This window comes from Triticum dicoccoides, chromosome 6A, assembly GCF_002162155.2.
Source record: "Triticum dicoccoides isolate Atlit2015 ecotype Zavitan chromosome 6A, WEW_v2.0, whole genome shotgun sequence".
NCBI lineage: Eukaryota > Viridiplantae > Streptophyta > Magnoliopsida > Poales > Poaceae > Triticum > Triticum dicoccoides.
This window is the reverse complement of record NC_041390.1, coordinates 478,263,592-478,272,924: the sequence shown is the minus strand read 5'-3', so window position 1 is coordinate 478,272,924 and position 9,333 is coordinate 478,263,592. Positions and strand designations below refer to the sequence as shown.

At 44.6% G+C, this 9,333-nt stretch overlaps 1 protein-coding gene across 1 annotated transcript; it reads left to right on the top strand.

The window, feature by feature from the left end:
• Nucleotides 1–298: 298 nt before the first annotated feature.
• On the top strand, nt 299–4,310 carry LOC119317375 (anaphase-promoting complex subunit 8-like). The gene is made up of 4 exons (XM_037591822.1): nt 299–466; nt 541–910; nt 1,934–3,184; nt 3,517–4,310. Exons 1-4 carry the CDS (start codon nt 378–380, stop codon nt 3,604–3,606), a joined length of 1,800 nt encoding a protein of 599 aa, XP_037447719.1. The 5' UTR covers nt 299–377; the 3' UTR covers nt 3,607–4,310.
• Nucleotides 4,311–9,333: the final 5,023 nt, after the last annotated feature.

Here is a 9,333-nt window from a genome sequence, read left to right as displayed (position 1 = left end):
TACTATTTGTCGGCGTGTTTTTTTCATGTCGGTGTTGGCTATCCTATTTATGTAGAGGCCGGGTGTGCACTCACTTTGTTTGTATCCATTCTATACTTCATTTTTAGCCAATAAAATCCACCTTTTGTAAAAAAAAACTTTTAAGGGGAAACTTTTTTAGGGGAAATGGCTAAAGATGATCTGACATGCCGTTGTTTCATCCACTCAGGCCCAACTAGCCACCTAGCCCAGCCCAACCAAAGATCTCCCTCAAATGCCAAAACTTCAGACCCGCCGCATCGCAAATTCTCCCCTCTCTCGTCGCAGTTTCAAAAAGTTTGCGCTCTCACTGCGCCGATCCGCTCCAAATTAGCCACCCCGCCTCCCCACACCGGCGTATGGCCGCCGCCAAGGAGAACTACCGCGTCGAGCTCCGAGCCGCCGCTCGCCAGCTCGGCGACCGTTGCCTCTACTCCGCCGCGAAATGGTACGCCGCCCGAAAATCCCGTAGGACTCCCGAAAGTCAAAACCCTAACCCTAACAGCCTTCTCCCATCTGCAGGGCCGCCGAGCTGCTCGTCGGCATCGAGCCGGACGCGACGCCGTCCCAGTCGGCGGCAATGGACACCCCGTCCTCCTCGGGCGCCGCCCCCGGCGGGCGGCTGCTGCATCTGCACCGCAGCGGCGGGTCCAGTTTCCGGCGCCGCATGCGATCGGGCGGCGGCGCCGCCTCCGAGGCTGGGACGCCGCTCGGCGGCGTCTCGTACGTGAGCACGCCCATCCCGGACGACGACGCGTTCGACGCAGGGGCCGACAAGTACCTGCTCGCGAAGACCTACTTCGACTGCCGGGAGTACCGGCGCGCCGCTCACGTGCTGCGCTCCCAGGTCGGGCGCAAGGCCGTGTTCCTGCGCTGCTACGCGCTCTACATGGTAAGACATGATACGTCCTGTTTATTCTTTCGAGCGGACTCGTGCCAGTGTGCAGATTTGGGGTAGGGCGTGTGCTGTTTGATGAAATGCTTCACTGGACCTGGTACATTAAAGGTCAGGCTTGGTTATTATTCTGAGTTTCCAATTGAGGAAATGGTATTTTGTAGGAAGTTTTGTGGGTGCTCGTTAGGGCTCCTTCTTGTGCAATTGGAGTAATAGAAGATTTACCTGGATTTTGGTGAAGACAATAAGTCAATAACTGGAATCCTCAATATTTGCTGTTATTGATGGTGAATTTTTTGGTGCTCTGTGGTCCTTTGTGCATAGTCTGATCATTAATATTGTTGGGCAATGGAACACTTCGTTGAAGAAGAGATGCTAGCAGTAGACTAGTAGGTGCTTCAGTTGTTTTGTCATGGTGTAATGAAGCTGGAATAAATTCTGTGGAGCCTCTGGTTTCTTATTTTTGCCTCGTTGATGAAAGTTCAGATTGCATGACCAGACATCCCAAAAATATCTACTCATTTCTTGTTCGTATCTATTACTTTGTTCTTTTGTCTATCAAGTGGTTTTTTCTCTAGGTGTTTGGAAGATGATTGGCTAGCTCTTTGTATGTTAAGTACTCGTTGTGATGATAGATACTGTATATTTACATGCGCGACTTTTTTGTGATAATACAACGGTTCTTCCATAAGGAAGCTCAGAAATTGCTTATGTAACATATTATTTGGCTTTCGTTTGCCAAATACACATGGGATTTCAAATTGTAATGAGAAATGTGCTCCAGCATCATACTATGTGTCAGTGTTTTAGTAAGATTGCCTGCGACACACTGACTTTTTTATACTTTTGGCCTATGGAACGATGGGCCGCTGGCCATGTCCATTTAAGGCTGAGTTTTCTCCCCTCTTTTCTTGTAGCCTACTTTCCCTTGCAGAAACTGTCTGTTTTCTCCATATAGTTTAATCAGCATTTTATTATTTGATATGCCTGATGAACATTTTTATTTGCTCTGCAATTTAGGCTGGAGAGAAGCGAAAAGAGGAAGAGACAATAGAGCTTGAAGGATCTTTGGGGAAGAGCAACGTTGTTAATCAGGAACTTGTTGCATTGGAGAGAGAGCTCTCAACACATCGCAGAACTGGTGCTATTGATTCCTTTGGTCTGTACTTGTATGGCATTGTTCTACGCGATAAAGGCTGTGAAGGTCTGGCTAGAACAGTTCTGGTAGAATCTGTCAATAGCTACCCTTGGAACTGGTGTGCTTGGTTAGAGATACAGTCTTTGTGCACTAGCAGTGACATTCTGAACAACTTAAATCTGAAGAATCACTGGATGAAAGATTTTTTCATCGCTAGTGCACATCTGGAATTAAAGATGCATGAAGAAGCTTTGAAAAGATATGAGCGCTTGATGGGGGTCTTCCGTTGCAGCGACTACATTCAGGCTCAAATAGCAACCGTTCAGTATAGTATGAGGGACCTGGATGAAGCTGACATGATTTTTGAAGAACTCCTCAGAACTGATCCTTTTCGTGTGGATTCTATGGATATTTACTCAAATTTATTGTATGCAAAAGAAAGCTTGACTGCTTTGAGCTTCCTTGCTCACAGGGTGTTTCTGACAGATAAATATCGCCCTGAATCTTGCTGCATAATTGCAAATTACTACAGTTTGAAGGGGCAGCATGAGAAGTCAGTTTTGTATTTCCAAAGGGCGCTGAAGCTTAACCGCAAGTACCTCTCAGCTTGGACTCTCATGGGACATGAGTTTGTTGAGCTAAAAAATACGCCTGCTGCAATTGATGCCTACAGAAGAGCTGTTGATATAAATCCTAGAGATTACCGTGCTTGGTATGGTCTTGGTCAGATCTATGAGATGATGGGAATGCCATTTTATGCACTATACTATTTCCGAAAATCATCCCACCTGCAACCTAACGATGCACGCCTTTGGATTGCTATGGCTCAGTGCTATGAGAGTGATCCGCTTCAAATGATTGAAGAAGCTATCAAGTGCTATGAGAGGGCTGCAAATACTAATGACACTGAAGGAATAGCACTTCACCAATTGGCAAAGTTGCACAGTATGCTTGGGCAAGCTGAGGAGGCTGCATTTTACTACAAGAAGGATTTAGATAGAATGGAAGTTGAGGAAAGGCAGGGCCAGAATTTTGTTGAAGCCTTGCTTTTTCTTGCGAAGCATTGCAAGAGCATGGGCAGGTTTGAGGAAGCAGAACACTATTGCACAAGACTCTTGGATTACACTGGCCCAGTAAGTCATTTGTACACTTTGCTTCAGCCTAATTGAAAAGAAAAACAGATAAAAGGAAACAAAATGGTGAAATCTTGAGATCGGCATTAGCAAATGAGTTAACGAAGGATCATGTTAGTGTGCAAATATGCAATTGAAACCAACTTCAACCTAATTAGGCTGCACCCGCTTTAGTTTGTTTTATTAACATAGTGCATATTTGCTCAGATCGCACTTGAGTGCATCGTTTGCTAGTGAAAAATAGAATATCATCATATATCACCAATATATGCTTGCTGTGTTTTCCTATTGATTCTGATTTGGTACAATTGTATCGTGTTTAATATTTGCAGGAAAAAGAGACTGCAAAAAGTATGTTACAAGGGTTAAAACGAGCACAGTCTGGATTTCCACCGATGGATATCGATCATTTTGCGTTGTAAATTTGACCTCCAGATAAGCTATTTGCTTGGGGAACTTGGACAAAGAGTGTAAATGCACAAGAGAGTAGTGTCACTTGCTTCTTTATTTATCTCCATCTTACATGCAGAGAGGGACAGTACATTTGGTTTCCAGAGAAGGCTAAAAAACAGAGTATCTATGGACAAGGGGAGTTGTTCACCCCACTCCAGGGGCAAGGGACTGCTAGCAAGGGCCGCCCACCTGATGAAATTGGTGTTTCGAACATCTCCAGCCGAGGATCAAGTCCCAGGTTTCCTTCACAATGTGACGGTTATCGTCTGCAGCCTCGCCAGACGACTCCAAAGGGCTGGAGACGATGACCTTGTGCGCATGATGCTCGCCTTCAGCTGCTGGAGGTTGTCAAGTAGGAGAACTAGGCGCCTGCATGGCGTGAAGATGCGCGTCACCGGGAGGATCCAGATCCCCAATTCTAGAAGTGTCAGCATTGTTGGCTGATCTCTGCTTGGCCTCTGAAATTCTATGGCTTTTCTTCACTGGACTGCTTTGCTTTGCTTTGCTTTGTGTTGCCTCCCCCGCAGTTGCCTGCCTATATAAGCCAGGCATCTCTGGAGGACTCGCTTTGTCTGGATTCCGGGTGCATATAATTATTGTTTATCTTCACAGTAGCTGCGGTGCACTATTACTATATTTATAATAAATTCTTCTGCACGAAGCATGTTATCCCTTTGCCTTTGCATGTGTTGATGTTTCGTAGGCCCTGCCTTTTGTGACCGTTGGCACTTGGCAGGGATTTGTTATTTTGCAATAATGCGTGATGCGACTTCAGCTTTAATTTTTCATATTAGTACTAATGCGTGCAAAAACAAATCATTGGCCTGCAAAGATTCTGCCATTTCCCGGTTTAATTATTATCATCTGAGTGGCGCTCACGTTTTCCCCTTTCCCTTTATACTAGTGGCTGTGATGTTACTAGTTTTCTTTTGTTCTGCGGGGCACACCAGTGTTGATCATTGAGCTGTTCATCATTTTGTTTTGGATATCCGTGGCAGCGGTGTCCCGTCACAGCACTGTGATATGATGCGATAAGAGTACCGAATAGTGAGATGCACTGTTGTTGGATGTATCCTCGCTGCGATGCTTTGCCCTATGTAGGATGTAGCTGTGCATGGTTCAACCGTAACACATGATTTTCCTTTCCCCATCTATTAACGCCGTTGCTTCTATTTCTTGGATATCCGTTGCTTGAAGCAACGAGGCGATGACGCAGTTTCATCATTACTCGAGTTTCACCATTCCTTGACGCATGGGGTTTGCCCGACGAGCCGAGGCAAGCAAAAGCAACCGTCCCCTGTTTGTCGGTAGGTCAACGGCTGGCTCCATTAAGGAACGCAGTGCACGCAAACAACGACGAATATGCTCTTAATTATTGTTAAATTAATTAATTAAATTATCCGTGCAAACTGGTGGTCGTAAAGAAGAATTTGGTGCTGTGGCATTTCCGGATCCCAAGAGTCGGCACAAGCAAAGAGTGCCAGAGGGGAGCAGGGGGCACACGTTTCGCATGTCAAACATCGCAATGATCACTGAAAGTCAGAGGAGGGGACACAAGTTCCGAATGTCAAACACCTGAGTGATCATCGAAGGTGGACTTTCATTTTAGTTTTCAAGGTAATTATTTTTTTGTTTTCGAATTGAGGAGGATACCTCCCGACTTCATTCATGCAAAGGATATCATCATCCTTCAGGTCTAAACGTTTGCTACGTAAACGTAAATTGGCAAAACCCGAAACAAGAACATGGCTACAGGGAACAGTTGTGTAAAAACTGGGGGCGCAGGCTCGCAGCGTCGTCGATGCAGGGATAGAATCCTCAATACCATGGGCGCCCGTCCACTATTCCCGCAAAAAAATCTTGCCCGTCACATGCTGCAGTAGTTGGGCAGCAGCGCGCATAGCTCTAAGGAGCTACTTGAGCTATGACACTAGGAGGATCTACATTTCCAAATAGCCCATTTACAAGGAAACAGTTGTTTATTCCCACAGCTCTTGTACAGAGTTCAAGTTCATTATAATATGAAAAGCACAGTCGTTATTCCCACAACCCTTGGGCATTTTTTTACAAAGAAAAGACACCTAAAGAGTATCTTAGGTCTGATAATTATATACTCCCTGCCTTTCATAATGTAGTGCATATATATTTTCTAAAAAATTAAAACTTCATATACTTTGGCCGAGTTTCTGAAGAAAAACATTTACATCTAGAACACCAATCATGTATCATTTAAATTCATTATAAGAAATAGTTTCATATTTCATATATTTGGTGTCGCAGATATAAATAGTTTTTCCTATGAACTTGGTCAAAGATTGTATAATTTGACATTGCAAAATATATGTACACATTATATTATGGAACAGAGGGAGTATATAAAAATAGCCAATGCAATGGAAAGACAACTGGTCACAGAACGGTCAGTAAAGATCAAAATTATATTGAAAATCATACTAGTCTTCTTCTTTCTTCAATTATACGCCACCCGCCGAAGATTGAAAATCGCACCAAGTCAACAACAAAGAAAAAGGACATCTGCAAACGTCCTCGCAATACCAGGCATTACTCGCCCCATGAGACGAGATCTAGAAATCACCGAACAGGCATCGGTTGAAGCATCATCCTACGTAGTATAGACTTTGCAATCTATCATCATCGGTCCAGGGAGTTAGAGAAATCAGATCATGCCACAGAATCACACGGAAAAAGATGTCGAAGTCACCTCACCAATAGTCATGCAATGGCTCTCCTTTAATAGACCGCCAATATATGAAGAGAGCCAACAGACATGGGGACACAAACTCTCATAGGCCATTCGTCAGCGTCGGATTGGATGTCGTCGAGGCATGAGGAGACCTTATTCCAATAGGCCACAGTCGCCACCACCTCATCGATGTCGTCAGGGAAATAAACCCAAGCAAAAGAAAAAAAACATATAGGTCTCCAGTCCTCTTGCCTCCGGTGAGGCCACCAGACGAAGGAAATGAGGGGACCAAGGCGGCATGGAGAAGATGTTAGAATATTAAACAATTCTGCGATTAATTGCAGTAAGTAATTCATGACTATAACAATAGTTAGCATGCAAGAGTCTAGCATACTAGATGAACAGAAAAATATGCACAATGACAACCATAATTATAGGCATGAACATATCACAACACACATATTGTTCGTTAGTAGTCATAGCTCCTAGAGTGATGTTGTTGATGACGTTGTTGGTGAAGACCGAATTAAGTAGATTACGTTGGAGACGTTAGTACATGACGCTGCCCGACTTGAATGGAAGGCGATCCGTGGTGACAAGCTTGAGTAGTCGCGCAAAGCTCTTTCCAAAAAACCAATTCGTCCTCTCCTAGTGTAAGATCACAATGACAGATGATTTTGGAGACTTGCTCTCCTGCACGTCGGTGCACGCCGGTGTTCGGGATGGAGTAGACTACGGTGGCAGCGCAAGTTGCGAGATGAGGCAAAACCCTAGCTTGTTTCAGTGTGTCTTTGCCCACGGCTGATAAGCTGTATATATAGGAGGACCAAGGCGGTATCGTGTCGAGACCCTGATCTCAAACCGAGTTGGTTTCCAAGTCTTGAATTTATTGAACAAGTAAACATCAACCTGTTTGTCAAGATATAAAAAAGCCGTGCTCCTACAAGACCACGAACTGGATTTCGACGGACCATTCACATGCATGTCACACGCCTACCTCCATTGCCCTGGCCTCGGCCCGAGCCGGAGCCAGGCTAGACGCGGCGAGCGCGCGTGTGGTCTTCTTTTTCTATCCTCAAGACACCACTTACTGGAGTGGAGAGAACCCACAATATAAAGAGGTCTCACATCTCATCAACTTTCAGAGTGGGGCGAAACTTTAGACCCTCCACTTTTCATCTTATGAATGAACTTTTGAATTTTTCTTTTGGGAATTTAAGAAAATTACATGGGCCAAGCCCATTATTCTAACATCCCCGAGATCTAAAATGTCCATTTAGAGATCTTCCCGATTTCGCTTCTTGTTTAATATGCTAGTGTTCCAATAAAGACTTTTAAGTTGAACTTATATGTAGAGCTTTAAGTTACACCCATTTACAACTTCACAATGGACTATGCCTTGAATTACGAGTTTTGTGCAACACGTTTCACTCTAAGTCATAACTAGTATATGGCTGCTAGTAGCCTACCCCGCGGGTGGAGCATATACATGATACTCTCTGGTCTCTTCGAGAGCTTACTAGAGAACACCAAGTCTCATAGACTGCAACGTCTAACATTCGGGGCTCATATATGTGTTTTCTTTCAAGAATGCTCTGTAGGGCAGCATCTTGCTACATATATCCAACAAAAACACATTATATCATGTTGTCAACATGCCTTATAGTTCTTAGAGTTTTGCACCTTCACATAGAGAGGGTTATCGGTTACTCTCCTCCGTTAACCAATAGCTTTTTCTTCCCAGTATCTAAATCACGGGATCTTCGATCACAATGGTTGTTTACTACTATGGAGTAACTTATATGGGTCTCATACCCATCTCCCTCGATGCATTGTGTATCACATTTCATGGTAGTCCCTTTGTAAAGGGATCTGTGATTTTGTTTGTTTGTTTGAATATACGTAACAGTTATTACTCCGAAGTTTCTCAATTTCTAGACATACTTCAAATGTTTGTTCACGTGCCTGGATGACTTTGCAGTATCCTTAGAATTCTTCACTTTAACAACAACCGTTTGATTGTCACAATTCATAAGAATACGCGACACTGGTTTTTCGACCACATGCAAGTCCATCAAGAGCTCATCCAGCCACTCTGCTTCAATAGTGTTTGTGTGTAAAGAAGTGAGTTTTGCTTCCATGGTTGTCCTCATCAAAATTGTCTGCTTACATGACCTCCATGATACTATGCCACCTCCATGAGTAAATACATCAACATCAGAAATCCAGTTAGAATCACTATATCCTTCAAGCACAACATTGTACCTTGAATAGTGAATTACATAACTCATCACTACTCTTAGATAACACAAGACCTTATCAAGTGCATGCCAGTGATCATCACCCGGGTTTCGCATGAACCTTCTCAGTTTGCTCACACCAAAAGAGATATCTAGCCTTGTTGTGCTAGCTAAGTACATGAGTGAACCGACAAATTGAGAGTATCTCAATTGAGATCTTGTTTCTTTTGTGTTCCACAAGTATAGGGGAACATGATAGTCTTTGAGGGTAGTATTTCACCCAAATTTATTAATTCGACACAAAGGGAGCCAAAGAATATTGTTAGCCTCGTCACGAGCTGGCACAGGCGCTCCATGTGGCGGCCCGCGCAACCGCGCATCGTGCCGGAGCTCAGCATTGTCTTCACGTAGTGGGGGAGGCGGAGGCGCGTCGTGTGCCACGTCGCCCACGCAAGACGTCGGGGGACGGAGCGAGTGGGAGGGGGCTAGGACCTCGCTCGCGGGGTTGACGAGCTCAGCGATGCGGCCCAGCCAGGCGTCATAGCCTTCATTGGCGGGACGGTATTGCAACAGCTCGCGCGCCATGAGCAGCGCAGCCTACGTGTTTGCCAGCCCGCGACGAGCATGAGAAGATGAAGCAGTGGCCGATGTGAGCTAAGGCGTAGCGGTGCGGCCGTGTGATACGTTTCCATCATATTTACTTTTCCAAACTCTTTTGCCCTTGTTTTGGACTCTAACTTGCATTATTTTAA

Bases quoted from the DNA above. Each gene is read 5' to 3' on its own strand.
- LOC119317375 (XM_037591822.1), top strand. From the start codon at position 378: ATGGCCGCCGCCAAGGAGAACTACCGCGTCGAGCTCCGAGCCGCCGCT. The intron at 467-540 runs GTACGCCGCCCG...TCCCATCTGCAG, and splicing joins CTCTACTCCGCCGCGAAATG to GGCCGCCGAGCTGCTCGTCG. The intron at 3,185-3,516 runs GTAAGTCATTTG...TAATATTTGCAG, and splicing joins TCTTGGATTACACTGGCCCA to GAAAAAGAGACTGCAAAAAG.